General features: G+C 46.3%; 1 protein-coding gene across 1 annotated transcript in view; it reads right to left on the bottom strand.

The window, feature by feature from the left end:
• Positions 1–2,963: 2,963 nt before the first annotated feature.
• Positions 2,964–18,047, bottom strand: part of EPG5 (ectopic P-granules autophagy protein 5 homolog) — a 113,047-nt gene continuing 97,963 nt past the window's right edge. Inside the window, exons 40-44 of the mRNA XM_039228820.1 lie at positions 13,641–13,883; positions 12,153–12,369; positions 11,754–11,969; positions 9,843–9,957; positions 2,964–7,376 (exon numbers count right to left, since the gene is read on the bottom strand). Coding sequence (XP_039084751.1) covers positions 7,194–7,376; positions 9,843–9,957; positions 11,754–11,969; positions 12,153–12,369; positions 13,641–13,883 — 974 coding nt within the window. The 3' untranslated portion in view covers positions 2,964–7,193. The remainder of the gene's footprint in view (positions 7,377–9,842; positions 9,958–11,753; positions 11,970–12,152; positions 12,370–13,640; positions 13,884–18,047) is intronic.

Here is an 18,047-nt window from a genome sequence, read left to right as displayed (position 1 = left end):
TGACAGAGCCATTCAGGAGTAGCTGCAGACACTACAGCACTTGGCCTCTGAATGCCTCAGCTGCATCTCCAGAGAACAAGACCATTCTCCCCCATAACTTCAGTGCCATTTTCACATTTGAGAAAACATTAACAATAATTTAATAATATCGTCTTCTAGCCCACATTCGTATTTCCCCAGTTCTCGAAATGTCTTTTTTACCTTGTCGTCTCTACCCAGGCCCCAGCTGACCCTAAGTGATTCTTAAACAAGCTAATGTTTGAGGCTCCCTCTGGGTGGGCCCGACTTCCAAGGGTGCGAGCTCACCACCCAGCGCTCCTTCCTGTGGTATGTGCAGTTTGAAGGGGGGGCTTCCCGCAAACTGCAAAAGTGGCATTCCTAAAAGGAATGCACATCTGGTGGAGTGGTGTCACACCCCACGGTGGGCCGTGGGCAGCACACACACAGCAGAGGGTCCCTCTGGCACTCCCTCTACCGATCTGCTCAGAGCACAGGCAGCCTCCCGATTAGTGTCCAGATAAAGCAGCTGCTCTAGGGTCAGAGGGGAGGGTGGTGAAGCGCCTGCACTTGACCATCACCAGACCCCGGGCACTTGGAGCTATCACTGGGAGGTCTGCGGGGAGCTGAGCGACCATCCTCCCCAACCCGACCATCTCAGAGCACTCAGGCTTTGTCAGTGGCAAGCAAGGACTAGAGCCACAGGCGACGCGTTCAGTCAGCACATTGTCATGGAGAGAAGGGACCCAGGAGACTTAGTGTTTTCGAGACAGGACTCTGCGGTGTGGCCCCAGGTGCACAGCTAGAGCCTTCCCTTCAGGGCTCTGGGAACATGAGCCCGTTTGTCCCCAGAAGGGCCACTGACAGCCCGAAGACTGCCCTCCACTGCCAGCCCCCCACCTACTGTCCCTGGAGAAGGCAGTAGGAGGAAGACGTGCCCGTCCAGATGCGCCAAGAGCCCAACACACTTCCCCTGCCCTCAAGGAGCTAATGACCTTTTACATCGAGATGTATCTATAGGAGAAGACAGTGTCCGTGAGACAATCTGCACTGAAGGTAGGCCCTGCCTGGGGATGGAAATGACATACAGTGGGCTGAGTTTTCACATACAACCCCTTTGCCAGCCTGGACAGGAGCGCCGGGGGCCCCGGGGGCCCCACTGGTCACAGGGCCTTCAGGCCAGTGGGACCTTAGAGACCAAAAGTCGGGGGTCCTCGGCTTTGTCCTGCCTCCAGCCCTGGCCACTTAGGTCACTGCCACCAGCCCTCTCTCCCCCAATAACAGCCCCTCAACATTTCCTCAGTACCTTCACCTCTGTAGCCTCAGGGAGTTCTTGCTGTAAACTCAAGGAACAGGAAAAGCTGCAATTATCCCCATTTAAAATAGGGAAAGAAGGGGCGCCTGGGTGGCTCAGTCGGTTGAGCGACTCCTCTGCTGCCTCCTCTTTCCCAGGCTTTCCCACGTACGTTTTTCCTCCTCTCCTGTGCCCCTTCCTGTGTGTCATGTTTTATGCACTAAAGGGAGAAACACATGATCTGCCAACATAAGGATACAGAAGTACTTGGAACTCTGGGTTTCCCAGGGTCTGGACCCCCAGACCTTTGTCTTCCACAGTCATCCCCAAGGCCTATGTGCAAGTGACCTCAAAGGGTCCTCAGAGCGGAAGATAGCCCAGGCGCTCACCTCCATACCACCATCAAAGGAGGAGGGGGAGGAGGACGGGATGAAGTAGGGGAAGAGTGAGAAAGGGAAGGTGGACAGAGGGCCTTAAGGAAGGTTAAGGACCAGGCAGGGGGTGCTTGGGTGGCTCAGCTGGTTAAACATCCAACTCCTGATTTTGGCTCAGGTCACGATCTCATGGACTGTGAGATCAAGCCCTGTTCAGACTCTACACTGACAGCGTGGAGGCTGCTTGGGACTGACTCTCTCTCCCTCTCTCTCTCCCTCTCTGCCACTCACACCATCTATACCTCAAAACAAACAAACAAACAAACAAAGGACAAGGCAGGGAGCACTGCAGCCCAGGAAGACTGAAGGTCCACATTAAATCCTGTGTAAGCCACAATTTGGGCTGTATTAAAATACAGTGTCCAGGAGAGATACCATGTTGGTCACTCTGACAAATAGACCAGGAATGTAGGGTTGTTTCCTAACAGGGTTTGGCTAGCAAAGGAAGACCAAGAGGGAAGAGGGCTGTGTTCAGAAGAGTGGTTTTCAGAGGAAGGTCCTGGCTCCTTCACCCTGAGATGAAGGCCTCTCTAATCCTCAGTTGCCCCACACTGACAGACACCACTCCCCACTGCATTTCTGCACGGGTGTCCCAGCAAGAAAGCCCACTGGTCTAGGGACAGGAAACCAGATTCCTACACTAGGTGGTGGCACAACTTGCCTCCAATCCACTTCGCAATCTCTAAATCCTATGGCTCCATCTGGAAAAGGAAGCCAAACCCAGATAAATAGGAAGGGGCCCTGTCCCACAGAAATTCCAAATTGCCGTTAGTCCCAAGTCAAATATGCAGACCCTCCCACCATACTTGGGCCCATTCAAGATGTGTCTTACAAATGTCAATGCAAACGAAACAAAGAGGTCCCAGGTACTCAGTGCTCAGGTTATACTGCCCTCCCCTGGCAGCTCGGCCTCTAAGGTGCCCTACCCCCACCCAGGAAGTCAGGGGGTGGAGCCTTCAAGCAGCTTGCTGTCCCTCCTCCTCCTAAGGTCACAACCACACCAGACTCTCAGGGCTCTCCTGAACTCTCTGGGATCACCAGGTGGCCTCCTGTTCTTAAACTCCCAAGAGTTAAATTCCCTTTGAATTTAACTTTGTGTGTGGTGTGGTGACAAGTCACAAAATACACATTCTATCCCTTGCACGCCTTCTAATTCCAAATTTTTCTTAGTGTGATTTCTAGATGAAAAGACTTTCCAACCAACCTGCCAAGAACAAGACATGTCCACCACACGTAAATTAAATTTTAATTCTGGTTTATTTGCAGAATTTTACTTAAACCCATTCGCATTTCTCCGTTTCTCATCATTATATAAAAACCCAATCTTTGTACAAGTGGGTAAAATGCTAAACAATGAACAAGAAGGGGATATTGCACATTTAATGACCAGATAAGATGTGGTTGTTAAAGGCCACACTAGACATGTGGGAAGGAAAGAGTTAAACACACTCAGGAAGTACTTGTTGCCATGTAAGTGATTTTTAGCCACTGAAAGAAAAATAAATTCTAACTGACTTCAGTGTTCAGTAAGAGACATTACATCTGTATATTAAAAAATAAAAGTTTTAACAACATTTATTCCTTAGTGATTTCATTATCCCAAAACAGGGTCAGTAGTTCAGTTTTATTTTTTTCAAGTTATTATCATCAGAAATCAGGAACCTTATCCAGACCAGAAGATGCATCACCTGTAGCTTCCGTAGGACACCTGATGACTCATAATGTGTGGGGGTCACCACGGACCAGAACAAGGTCTATAAGGGTGCCTGGCTTGTAAACCAAAACTTTATCCAGTTCAACCCAGATTCAAATGGAAGATCAGTATGAGGATACTCTTTAAAAAAAAAAAAAAAAAAAAAAAGCAACAGGTTTGTTTCCAACATTATGCTCTTCGTTTTGTTTATTAAGACAAAGTTAACGGAGCAGAAAAAAAAATCAGCTACTACTTCAAAATAAGCCATAAAGTTGGTCCAAACTGAAGAGCAGACAGTTTTAAAAGATACGTGCAAAGCGCCTTACTGTTAGCTTATCATGCAGACGAGCGAGGAGACTGGTCTTTGGCAGCAACTAATGTGAAACCAAGGTGTGGAGTTTGGATCCGCCACTAACTGAATGTGTGAACCACAGGGCACAGGCACTGGAAGCCGATGCCATCCACGTGTCCTGGGGGGTAAACTTCACTATTTGGCCCACGCTGGTGTGACAAAGCCCAGGGCAGACATCAGGCCAACGGCACACAACGGAGGGAAGCATACTCTCTTGGTGCCTGCAGGTGACTGCCACCTCAAGTCTGTGCCCCCTGGCCCTGCTATCCATGGACACAGCCCTTTTGGAGTCACATGGGCCAACTTGGGCACTTTCCCCAAAGAGCAGCCCTGTCAGACATCGTGGGGGAAGGCACTGAGCGTTTAGTGTGAAGACTAAGAGGTGGACCAGTGGGGTCAGGGGGGTGACGAGGTCTGGAAATGCCAGAAGATCGGTCGGGGGAGTAGCAGAGGAGCCCCGGCCTGGTTGGCTGCAGCCGAACTGTGATCAATGCCATCAGGCCAGTTCTGGCACAACATAAAGCCAATGGCCACCTGGGCTTGTCCACAGGGGCAGGAATACTGGCCACAGGACTGAGCAGAGAAGAGGCAGTGGGGAGACTGGAAAGGCAGGGTTGGGGGTCCCTGCTGAGTGAGAAGTGGGACCAGATAAACTTTAAAAGTAATGTTTCTGCAGCATTTGCTTCCTGCTCCAGAGGAAATCATTAACCTTAGTATTAAAAACCCAATAGTAAACTGTGTATCACCTTCACTCAAAAGGAAGAAAGGGCATGAACTCAACACTCTAGCTTGTGCCCCATGGATGCACTGATTTTAGTCACTGAGGGAGAAAGGGGCTGGTACTAGGTTAGGGTGAAGTGAGGCCACTTGGGGGTTTTCATTTTCAGGAGAGACTTGCCCCATCTCAGAATGAAGGACTCAGGCAACCCCAGGGGGCAGAGGAGACCGAGCCCCAAACTGATCACGATGTTCTCTGTGTGCCCAGGAGCCCTGGAATCACGCCGGGTGGGTCCTCGCTCCTCCATCAGGCTGAGCAGACACATCAGCAGTCTCCCCTCCTCGGCCTCTGCGCCTTCCGGCTTTCTGCCCTGTTCACTTGCCCTGGTCAGGCACAGGAGCCAGTGTGCCTCTTGGACCTGCGCTCCGTGTGCTGTGGGCAGACGCAGGGGAGGGGCCTGTCACCGACCTGGAAGCTGCCAGACATCCCTGTCTGAGCCAGGTGCCACCAAGGGGTGCTGGCTCGCCTCCAACACTGCTCGGTGCGGGGTGGCCTTTGTCTGGCTTGATCGCGGCAGCCACGTGCGGCACCACGGGTGAGGGTCTCTAAACCTGGCCCCGTGCTCTCGGAAGGCCGACTATCTTTGGCAGCAAAGGCTCATTATTCCTGAAAGCCAATGGGCAGGCTGTTCTATTCTGCCCCAGAAAGTGACAGCAGTGTTGTCACCTTCTGAACCATCTTAGCGTCTTTAAAGCCTAGAGATGCGCCTAGGAGGCTACGTGGCGAGCGAGGCTTCCACTGTTGGCACGAAGGAGTTAGAGAGGAAGCGTTTCACTGACCAGCTCTGATAATCAAGTTCCAGTATCAAAACAGAGGACATCAGGCATAAAATTCTGCATCAGCTTTAACTGAAATACCCCTACCATTCATGTTCTTGCCAGCTACAACCAAAGACTGATTTTATTTTTTATAATTTTTACAGACCAAATACATTATAAATATTACAAACCTTTGAAAATCAATAGATGAATCATAATTTTCTTTAAAATGTACAGACTGTCACTCAAAATTTTCACATTCTAGGATATCAATAATTACAGCCTCCTCACAGAAAACAGCACACAAAACACTTCCTGTCATGAAATCTTTGTTGCAAAATCAGCCACTGAACTGCCTACAGCTTCTAACATTTTCTTACACAGCACTGGGAGGCTGACTGATTTTGAAAATGGAGAGAAGCAAAACCAAGGAGAGCTCTGTGACGTGCCCTATGAGACGAATGCTCGTGGCCTACAACCCTAGAGGCTGAACAGGGATCATCTCGATCCGTGGGACAGGCGTGTTCTGTGCAGCTAAAGAAGTTCGAAATGGAGAACAGGCTCCCGCACACTTCCAAATGCTGGCGGGAGTGCTCCACAAGGAGATCTGAAGAGAGGTTATCATTCCCTTAACCTTTACCCCGATCCCCCCTGCTGAGGGATCTCAGTTCAGACAATATTAGGTGAATACCCTTGGGTTATAAGTAACCCATTAACAGAAGACATATTTGCAAGCTGAACCAACAAAATCAATTTCCAGCCAAGAGAATTAGGAAGGCAGAAGTCAAACTGCTCGTGCTGGGGGTAGAAATGACAAGAGCAAGAACCTGTCCACAGAACAAGGCAGCAGACAGGCTCTGGTAGTGAGTGAATGGTTAACAACAACAGAAGGCACATGGCTACTAGAAAAGTCAAGTTTCCACGGACAAGCGTCTAACTTCATTTGAGCTTAAATGTGGAATGAAGAAACAAGCAGAATACAGAGCATCAAGTTCTCAGACTCTCTCTCTAGAGAGCAAGGCCTTCAGATTTCAAACCCGGTGCCTATCGAGAGGTGAAAACTGTAACGTTTATAGGGGCTGAGGAAGCGGTGTGAAGGCAGGAAGGGGCTGGTGTAGGCCCGACAGGGATTACGTCCATGGTGACCATACTCCCACTGCGGGGATCAAATGAAACATGTCTGTACACAGACTGCTCATCACACGCCACCTGTGTGCCCCCTCGGTTTACACAGACGCCTCCTTCTTGAGGACCACAGCCGGAAGCAAATGGATTTGTCTCCATCTCTGCTGTCCACTACAATCAAGGGCCAAGTGGCCACATTTTGGACAATGCCTCACGTTAATTCAGGATTCTTATCTCCATTTTGAGAGAAATAATACTTTTAAGCTGGTGTATTTCCCCACATTTGAGAAATGCAGACATTTTCAAAGCTTGTTTTACTTTGAAAGAACACAAATGAGGTTCAAAAGTGAGGGCTCTACATGATTCCCAAAGCAGTTAGATCTGACACAGCAGTCTTGGGATTTACATAAAACAGACAGAAATGGAGACATACAACAGAGCCCCGCGGGGAGTCCCGCAAGGTGACTGGGGATCCAGCAGCTGAATGGCTCTGTGCCCAAGTGGGACTCAGTTTCTCCCGTGGGGTGAACATAAAAACTACAAAGGCCCTGGGAAGTGTCAAGAACTAAGAAACACACGCACACACGCGCGCACGCGCGTGCTCATGCACAACAGAATTATCTAGTGCCTCCCGACGTGCATCTCAGTCAACTAAATCAATGGCCACAGTTCTGCAGTGACACTGAGCAAAGTTACTTGTGCAACAGCAAAGTTAAATGTAAACATAAACGGCAACGGGGTTTTTTGAGAGACTCGGTGTTACTATCGTATGTTGTCCAAATAATGCACTTCTGGATAGAGACAGTTAACAAGGAGAGCCAGGAAGCTTTTCCCATCTTGGAGGCAATGGCCAGGATGCTTTATAAATTGTGCAGCTTGTGATATCTGATCCTGGTATTCAACATACTGCTTACTTGATGTCAAGGATTCAAGAGCATTCAGAGCCTAAAAGACACGGAAGAAAAGAGGGTTAACCACACAGATGGATAATATGGGACTCTCACAGGTGCAGCACACTGGCCACTGGTACAACTGCAAGCCTCTGGATGCCTATGGAACTGGAAGCAGAAGTCCCCAAGGCAAGCACTGATTAACCACAGCAGAAGGAAGCCAGCAACCCAAGCTTCTTTGGCATTAGCAGCCTCCACATCCAGCCTCCCTTCCTTCTGGCTGTGCGGTTTCTTGAGCCTTCCCCACAGAGAGCCACTGTGGCAGCCAGGCCGGCCCACTGCCTCGTCCTCCCTGCCAGTGCCAGCACAGAGCCCTCCCCACCAGCTGTCTGCTGCCTCTCCTCCTGGAACCCAAACCAGAACTCCCAGGCACCAGCTGCTGTGAGACGTTTGATTTGCTGTTGGGTTTGTTCTTAGATTACAAAATCATATCATATTAAACTAATTATTTGCAATTCAAAAGAAACTAGTGCCTAAGTGCTGCTGAGAGTAAGATCATTGTATCAGTCGACAAGCACAGAGTACAGATCAAGCTCTTCGGCTTTGCCCTCCAGAAACAAGGAAGGTGCTTCCGTGCTTCTCTTTGGGAATAAAGAGATACATCCTTCAATTCCACAATTTTAACATTTCTTTCCTTCATAGTGGGTAAAGAGAAGAAGACTGTATTTGGAAAAAACGAAATCGGAGCAATGCTTCTTGGTATGGGGAGAGCTTTGTTTTCCAGCTACACAAGCCCACCCACCCTCAGGGTTCTGAACATGACCATCAACTACCCCACACCTCCCCCTCTCAGATATGGGGGCCACCGCACGAGAGGATGCAGAGCAAAGCGTGGAGGTGCTCTGGTCAGTAAACAAGGAGGGATAAACAAGGAGGGAGAAGATGTTGAGGACGGTAAATAATCTGGCAGCTTAGAAATAAACTGCCAGGGGTTGAAGACCGAAGTCTCAGAGCCAAAAATGAACAACTGAGGAGATGTGGCTCCCAGCCTAACTGCCATGTGGAGGGAGTTCAGTCTAAGGACAGGCATCAACATGGGGGACAGACAGGAGTCATCAGTTTAAGGGAATGTAGGCGGAGAGGCAAGGCCAGAAGACCTGGCAGCCACTGGAGAGCATCAGACTTCTCGAATATACGTGGAAGGGTGTCGCGCCAACTTCACAACTGGCCCTCGGGAGAATCCCCCACCCATGTGTGGCACTTCATACACAGCTCATAACACAACAGCAGGGATGCACACAGCAGTTGTCAGGTCAGCCTGTGACAAGTACTGGGTACTATATAAACCAAGAAGCCTGTGAAGAACCCACTGCCCGGATCGCTGGATGATTGCTCTTAATAACCCAGAGATCGCCCTGCACGTGGCTGGCTTGGACTCACAAGGCCGCAAAGGACAAAGAGCAAGGGGTGCGAGTGCTCACCAGGCACAGAGAGAACTGCAGGGCGCAGACAGGGTGAGGCCCAGCCACACCTTCAAGTCTCTTAGCCCCACCCCTCCCGGTCCCACTTCCTCAGCACACAACCAGGATGACAGCAGCTCCTACCCCACGGCACAGGGTTCTTACAAGTATTAAATGAGCTAAAACGTTAACCGGGGGCACCTGGGTAGCTCAGTCGGTTAAGCGTCCGACTTAGGCTCAGGTCATGATCTCACGGTTCATGGGTTCGAGCCCCGCGTCGGGCTCTATGCTGACAGCTAGCTCAGAGCCTTGAGGCTGTCTTCAGATTCTGTATCTCTCTTTCTCTGACCCTCCCCTGCTCACGCTGTCTCCCCCTCTCTCTCAAAAATAAATAAAGCATTAAAAAAAAATGTAACTCGTTAATAATCAAGGCAGTCAAAGTTACGGCGGTGCCTGGCATGTGGTGACCAGTCCAGAATGCTGGCCGCCGCTTTATAGGAGACCCCTGTGTATGCGCCCGCCTGTTTACAGGTGAAAACGCTTACGGGGACGGGCCCACTGCCACGTGGCCTTCCATGTTTTTAGAACAAACCAGAATTTCTCCCAGCTGCCATTGTGTCCACATTTTTTGATTATTTCAACATCAGCAAATGGGGATCAGCCCCCAGACTCACAAAGCCAGAGCCACTTCCACAGTTCCACATTAAAACTCAACTAACCTTATCAGTCTGCTGTGGCTCCATCCTCTGTGCCAGCCCCGGGCCCCCACATGTGGTCATCGTCCCATTCATCAGAACCAAATTCGACCCTGGACGGGCTTGTTGGCCCATGGCCTTGCTCCTTCTACAGTGGCACTTGCAGTAGCCTAGGCCTGCACCTACAAAACCTGGTTTAAAATCTGAGGCAGGCACGTACAGCACGCAGAGCACAGCACAGAGCTCGGCCAGAGAGCACGCCATTGTGCGTGAGGATGACAGCTGCTGCCCCCCACCCCCAGCCTCTTGGGAAGGCCCACCCGATGACTCCAATGCTTAACATTATGCAAAGCTGTTTTTACTGACCTGCTGCATTTTTGGGGTCAGATGTAATTCAGAGCCAGGCTTCAAACGGATCTGATCCTCAGAAGGAACCTGAACTGAAAGGAAGGCGGCCATGCCTCGAGCAACCACTCGGAACCTTCAGTGTCGGGGAGAGGTCAGAAGTAAGTGACAACTCAAATAAATATTTTAAGATAAATCCCACAGTTTCTCTTTAAAAACAAAATAAACACATTTCAGACCTAATGTTGTTGTTAGCCTCTGCAGGAAAATCCTAAGTATAACCAAGAAGGAGCCTTAACCTTCCTTTCCATCATCACTGCCCAAATAATGTAAGCAACATTCAGACTCAAGAATAAGGGTGTTGCAAACATGTAGAATAACTGGAACTCTAAGACACTGCTGGTGTGAATGTAAAAACTGGTTCAGGAACATAGGTTTGGGCAGTTACCCAGTAACCTAAGCACAGAGGAACCATATTCCACTCCTGGGCATATACTCAAAAGAAATGAAAACAGGTGTTCTAACAATAATTTGTAAACACACTTCATAGCAGCCAAAAAGTGTGAACAACCCAGATGTCTATGAACTGATGAACAGGTAAACAAAAATGTGGTATATCCATACAATAGAATACTCTTCAGCCTTAAAAAGGAGGGAGGTACTGACACATGATTAACCCCGGATCAGTCTTGCAACTTCAGGTGAAGTCACAGAAGCCAGACACAAGAGGCCACATACTATATGATTCCATTTATATGAGATGTCCAGAAAAGATATACTCAAGTCAGAAGGTCAGTTAGTGGCTGCCAGGGACTCAGGGGAGAGGGGCATAGGGCGTTAACTGCTTAGTAAGTATAGGATTTCCTGTCGGGATGACAGAAACATTCTGGAACTAGACAGCAGCGATGATTATAACAACACTTCCATGTACTAAACGCCATTGAATTGTATATTTTAAAAGAGTTACCGTAATAAATTTTACATTACATGTAGTCTTCTACAATTGAAGTGAATCAAAGTCACAGACTCCAGCTAAATTCTACCTCGAAGAAAGAAACATGATGTAACCTGGTCTGGACTAAGTGATCCCCAAAGTAGCAACAAGAGGAGGGGCTATTCTACAAGCATGCTGACATCATAGTGGCAGAACTCTTTTCAACCCTGCTAAGGGCTAGGAAAAAAAACCATTATGCAAATAAGGGAGATTAAAGGGGAGACCAGTGGCAAATTCTTTCATGCCTTGAAATTTTTAGCAACAAAAACTTAGACTTGTTTCTCATTACTTAACCCTCTTATCAGTTAACTTGAACTCATCTTGATTCACAATTCTAGAAGACTGAGCCCCTCATGGGGCCTGCACTGCCCTGACAAAGTACAGGCAGTGAAGCAGCTAACTGGGGTATTTTAACCTAACTTTGCACACCGTTGCTTGCTCAAAGCCAGAAAGAATGGTAGTGTTGTCAGGTTACAAAGTCAAAATACAGCAAGAGATATTACTAAGAAAACATGCTTTAAATGTGAAAACAGGAACGCCTGGGTGGCTTAGTCAGTTAAGCGTCCGACTTAGGCTCAGGTTATGATCTCACAGTTCGTTGGCTAGAGCCCCACGTTGGGGTCTGTGCTGACAGCTCAGAGCCTGGAGCGTGCTTCAGATTCTGTGCCTCCCCTTCTCTCTCTCCCCCTCCCCTGCTCATACTCTGTCTCTGTCTCTCTCAAAAATAAATAAAAGATTTAAAAAATGTGAAAACAAAGTTGTTTAAAAAAAAAAACATGTTTTTTAATATACAAAGATGTAATCACGTTGATTTTTTCCCCGTTAATCTCTGGGGGCACCTAACCTTGAAGTCAAAAAGCCTACTGAAGTACCCCAGTCCCCAAGCAGGGGCAGAGGCTGAGGCCCATTCAGAAGAGCAGTGGCAGGTGCTTCCTTACCGGTTAGACAGGGGCGACTTCCGGCCCAGCCCGATTGCCCCCAGAATGCCAGAGCTGAGCCTCTCCTCGGCCAGCAGGCTCTGTCTGCTCTGAAGCATGAGCAGAATTCGAACGACAGATTCTATCAGGACCGAGTCACTCTGCTCCGTCTGAATCAGGGACAGCTGCAGGACTTGGTGCCACCACAAAAACAGCTTAGCCTCTTCCTGAACGGAGCTGGGGAGAGGCCCAAGAGGAAAAGAGAATTAGAGGTAGATTCTTTCTACTCCCATTTAATTGAAATTCCACATGTGAATTTTAAGCATAGGGGACACTCGGGACTTTCAAAGCTCCCAAGGAGCTGACAAGCCAGCATGTTAACACAGTGAGAGGGACAGAGCAGCTACAGGGCCGACATACCTGGGGAATACCTGTTCCAACCACCTGCTTAGGGTGAGCAGCACTTTCATTTCATTCCTTAGAGTCTGTTCACTGTTTAAACACTGAAGCAAGTAGACATAGAGAGTCAGGTAGCTGCCGAGGGACAGGCACTCCTGCAGAAATTCTTCTATGGTAAGCTCCGGAACTTGAAGGGATACCAGAATGGGGCCCCATCCTAAATTCTGATTGGGAGAGCCTGAAAAAAGAACACGAAGAAATGACAGCAAGATGAAAACAAGAATCAAATTATTTACCTGCTGGAATGGGCCTTTTCACTTTAGGCTTCACGTCAAGCCCACGTGGGCCCTGGAGGCTACGCAGTGAAACGTGCCTCACAGTGTAGACTGAGAAGACCTCACGCTAAGTGCCCATTCACAGCTAGAGGGCAAGAGGTCGGAATCACCCTTCTCACCATTTTATGACCATTAAAATCATAGGCGGGTACTTCCCGTCCAAGTCACCTAACAGTTTTAACTTCATCTAATACCTTTTAAGTGTGTTATGAATACTTAGGCTTTTCTAATGGATATTATTATTCTTCTATTTGACAGAAGTAGTTCTACTTTTCAGGGTTTAGTTTGACTCATACCTCAACGGAAATCCTTGAAAATGTTTCACAAACTGAAAAAAGTTTTTGATTTTAGTAACCTGAGTGAATTTGAAGCAGGAGTGTTACCCTAATAGTTCTCACTTCTTTGGGGGAATGACAGTGGGGAGATGGTGACATGCACGGCACCTTCCGCTGGGGGACGTGCATTGTTCACGGGTTGTCAAGGAAGGGCAGTGGCAGGTGACGGGCACTTCCAGGCATTTTTGCTCTAATACCCTTCCTTCTCTCCTACTGTGTGTCTAATATCCTTCCTTCTCTCCTACTTTGCACAGTCATGTGCTCTGGGTATCAAAGCTGAGAACATTCATCTGAGCAATTCTTCTTAACCGGACCACGTTATTTCCAGAATCTAATTTACAGGGAGGTTAAGGAATAAGAAAGATTTTTAAAAGGTGGGGGGGGGGGGGGGGGGCTTTGACCTCTTTGTAATAGTGTAAAAGATGTGACAAGAAGCAATAAAAGACATACACGAAAGCTTATTTTAAAAAGTGACAAAAATAAAGAATATTAACATAGAGGGTCTTATTGTAAAGATTCTGACTTATAGCATTTCTTTTGAAGATCGTGGCTAGGCCTGTGACTTTACATGACTTGCCTACCATAAAAAACCAGTCTGACCTTCAAAATCACTGTAAAATGAATTAGAGGTTCCCTCCACTGAAACAGGACTGTACTAATAGACATGGGCCATGGGTCCTCACGCTAACTACAGATCTTCGCAAACAATAGAAAACACACAGTGAAACAGCAGCTACATTAACAAAGAAACCGCTCACTGGGAGGGTCCGGAAAGGTACATCCTTCTGACAAAGCTTTACTCTCCCCTGGAAAAGACTGACCTAAAGAGAGCCTCATACCTTCGTTGAAGTAGGCAGTGATGCAGGCTTCCGTGGTCTCCGCCATGTGGCGGACGGAAGCCAGGCTCTGACAGGCCGCTGTTAAGAGAGGCAGGACCACCAGCCCGTGCACTTTCTGCCCAATCCAGGAGAGGACGCTGCCCCGGAGGAACTCTGCCGTTGGAATAGTTGCATTGTTCATCATCATCAGGACTTCCATAAAGAGGCTGCTGAGCGCCATGTGGCGGGTCTGGCTGTCCATGTCTGCAGGGGAGCACAGACACACACCGTGAGTGGCTGCCCTAACGGTGATGTCGACGTGCCCAATCTCGGCCACAATGCAGGCACATTTTACAGTTCTGGTCGCTGATCCTGAAGGACCACAAGGAATACTCTGGACGGTGCTTAGCTATTAAGGACAGGATGCAGTATATCAGTACTTTGTAAGGGCAAAGGAGAAAAGCACTGACAGGTCCCCGGTTACAGCAGGTGTAGACACATCAAGCTGGTGAAAGACTAAGTTATTTGCCAGAACACTCTTACTTAGACTTTCTCTTCCAAACTTTGCTCACATGGAAAACCAAATACACAGATCTCATACCACCTGGTAAACTGTCTAGAAACAGCACCTCCGCTCACCACTGCTAAAGCTGTCGATATTCTGGCGTGATTGACAAGGAACAGGGCTTATTCCTTAGAATGAAATATAAAAGTAAGGAAAAGAAAAAGCTTTTTAAAAGAGCTCCTCACTTAAGCAGTTTTTATTTTTGTTTTTTTAAATAAGAGAAGTGGATGGACTGGCAATATAAATGGGTCTTTCCAAAAAATTGAGAGATGAAAAGAGAACAGAGGACAAGAAAAAGCAAATTCACTCTACAAGAGAACTGCAAATGAGTACGTTATTGAAATGGATTCTTTCTTTACATCCCCAAATTAAAAACATTTCACCGGAAGTTCGTAGAAAAAACCAATTCAACAAGCCATAGTTGTTGCCAACTCCTCCTAGCTCTCCTTGAGTTCGGTAAAAACTCTTAATAAACTACAACCTTAATGATGAGGCTTTCTCATCACAAGGCTTCAGTATTCATGTTGATGAGAGTAGGGGAGCCTTGACCTTACTCACCATACCTATCAAACCAAACTCACCCACTCGAAAGTGTTAAACCCTAACTTAATGTTACTATAAGACCTACTTCTTATCGGGGCACCTGGGTGGCTCAGTCAGGCTGGCCATCTGACTTTTGATTTTTGGCTCAGGTCATCATCTCACAGTTCATGAGTTCAAGCCCTGCATTGGGCTCCGTGCTGAGGGCATGAAGCCTGCTTGGATTCTTTCTTTCTCTCTCTCCCACGCCCTGCTCCTCACCCCCCTCAAAAATAAATAAATTTAAAAAAAAAACAAAAAACTTTTACTTATTATCAAACAAGGACTTCAAAAACAAAAGTTTTACAAAGACACTATATGTAAATACCTGTTTTTTTCATGTATTTCTATAGGTACAGATATTCTTTTTTTTAAAGTTTACTTATTTATTTTGAGAGTGAGTGAGCACAAGCAAGGGAGAGGCAGAGAAAGGGAAAGAGAGAATCTTTAGCTGTCAGAATTTGACAAGTGGAGCCTGATACGAGGCTCTCATGAACCATGATATCATGACCTCAGCTGAAATCCAAGAGTTGGACGCTTAATTGACTGACTCACCCAGGCACCCCGCAGATACTCTTTATTAAGGCATTATCTCTGTATTTCAGCCCAACAGCAATTATAATTTTAATCTGCCTTTTAATTCTGACTCACAGGAACAAAATACTACAGTAAGCTTCCTAATAGATCCCACCCTCGCCTCTCCCTATGCATCATCAACATAGCCAACAAATGTTTTCTTAAAAACCAGATCCGATCCCATCACTCTTCTGATTAAGATCTTTCTAGAACGCCCTCCTCTTCTGTGCTTGGCCAGCTATTATCTAACCTTCAGGGCCTAAACACATTTGATAAACTCTGAAACAGTCTCCCCAGTATTGCCTAGTAATTTTATTTTCTTTCCTTTTTACTTTCTTAAACATTCGCTGAGTTACTGACTTGCCAGACAGATGCTAGAGCTTGAGGGGCACATGGCATTCCATGCTTACACTGTCCATATGAGACAGGCACGATTATTATGCCCATTTTGCAGATGGAATTACACAACTTCTCCAAGATCACATAGTTGGCACCTGCATAAAGCAGGCAGTCTGGTTCCAGACTCTGTATTTTTAACTGTCATATTACATGCCCTGTATTGCAGATATGGTCAAGAAATTTCAACTGACTTCTCGTTCACCAATTTCAACCTACTCAGACAGCGACACCAGCTTTCAATTACTATTACTACAGTTGTCTATTCTCAAACAGTATTTAAGTAAATACTAAAAAGTTTGTGAGATTCATCCATGTTGTAGCAGATTTTCATTGTTGTATTCTATTATACATATATACTACAATTCATCCTTTCTGCTGAATGGGCTCTTTCCGGTTCTGGACCCCTTCAGATGCATAGCTACAGACATTGTTCACATTTCCCAGGCACAGGTGAATTTCTTTTAGAATATTCTAAGAAGCAGAATTCTGAGTCATAAGATATGCAAACTAGTAGATGATGGCAAACATCTAAAAAAGGTTGTACCAATATACTCTGATCAGCAGTACATGAGAGTTACCCTGATCCACATAGTTGCCAATACTTAGTATTAAAACCTTTTCAATTATAGCCACTCTAATGGCTATGTCATCATATGTCTCTAAGGTTTTAATTTGTATTTCCCTGATTATTTTTTAAGGTTTACTTATTTATTTTGAGAGAGAGAGAGATAGAATGCTCATGTATGTGTGAACAGTCAGGAGAGAGGCAGAGAGAATATGAGAGAGAATCCCAAGCAGGCTTCATGCCATGAGACCATGACCTAAGCTAAAACCAAGAGTCGGATGCTTAACCGACCGAGCCACCCAGGCGCCCCGATATTTTCGCTGATTATTAACAAGGGTTAGGAGCTTTTCATAAATATACTGGTCATTTAGATATTCTCTTTTGTGAAGTGTCAATTCAAGGGTCTTTGTTCATTTTTTCTACTGAGTCTTTTTCTTCCTTTATCCAGTGTGACAATTTTAGTCATTCATATTTAATGTAATTACTGACATTACTGGGTCTAAATCTACTATTTTACAATATACCTTGAATTTATTCCTCCTATTCTACATTTCTTTTCTCTTTTTTACTTCTTTTCATTATTTCTTACTATACTTTTTCTCTTTTAGTCTGGAAGTTAAACACTCAGCATTCTCACAGTGGTCATCTTACAAATGACGTGTGCATTCTTGATCTTTCCAAGTCTGACGTTAACTGACTCCCAGACACTCAAGGCCTTTGTAACATTCTAACTCCTACCACATCTTCCCTGCTGATGCCATAACCCAGGGAGGCATTACTGTTACTCTTGTTTTAGACACTCACATTTCATTTAGACTCACGCCTGTTCTTGGCACTTTCATTGTCCTTCATCCTCAGTCTCTTCCTACTTATCTTCTCTGGGTTATTACTTCTTTCCTTCCACACTATTTAGTTGTATTCTGCTATTCTTTTTATAATCTCTTATGCTGGATTCTTACCTTATTAATCTTCATCTTTTTAAAATTTTAATATAAGCATTTACGGCCAAGAAATTAAGTCCCACTGTAGCTGCATCCTACAAGTTTGAATGCATTCTGGTTTTTTCATCCAGTTCTAAATATTTTCAATTTCTATTATGACTGTTTCTTTGGTGATCATTTAAAAGCTTGCTTCCAAGCATGTGATTCCAGCGTGTGACTGTATTTTGCCATTGGTTCCTAAGTTCACTGCGCTGTGGTTCGAATGCGTGTGGTCTGTCCTTCGGGACTGGCGGAGACTGGCTTTATGCTGAATGCAGGGCGAGGTTCCTTACCCGTGCCGTGCGAGATTGACACCGTGGGAGTTCCGCATTTGCAGGGCACATCTTCTCCACATGCGTGCTACATCCAGCTGGGCCATGCAGACTTCCTAGAGCCTTACTGATTGTCTTTCCTTTATCAATTACTGTGAGAAATTACTGTGGCAAAATCTCTTACTGTGAGTGACTTTCACATTTCTCTTCCTAATTCTGTCAATTTGCACTTCAGGTATTTGCAGTCACTACTGAGTTATTAGGTACAAATACATTTATTGTTATTATATCCTCCTGGTGAATGAAACCTTTTATCAATTTCCAATGACTCTGTCTCTATTAACCCTTTTTATTTATTTATTTTTCTGTCATGCAACTTCAAGGCAGGAGAACACTCTAGAGATCATCTGGCTCTGTAATGCTTTCTGTTTTATAGTCCTATCTGTCCAATATGAATCTAGCTATGCCAGCTTTCTGTGTTAATAACTGCCC

The sequence above is a fragment of the Hyaena hyaena genome, unplaced genomic scaffold (assembly GCF_003009895.1).
Source record: "Hyaena hyaena isolate Hyena2069 unplaced genomic scaffold, ASM300989v1 scaffold_33, whole genome shotgun sequence".
Taxonomy (NCBI): domain Eukaryota; kingdom Metazoa; phylum Chordata; class Mammalia; order Carnivora; family Hyaenidae; genus Hyaena; species Hyaena hyaena.
The sequence above is the reverse complement of the archived record's forward strand: the minus strand, read 5'-3'. Positions and strand labels throughout refer to the sequence as shown.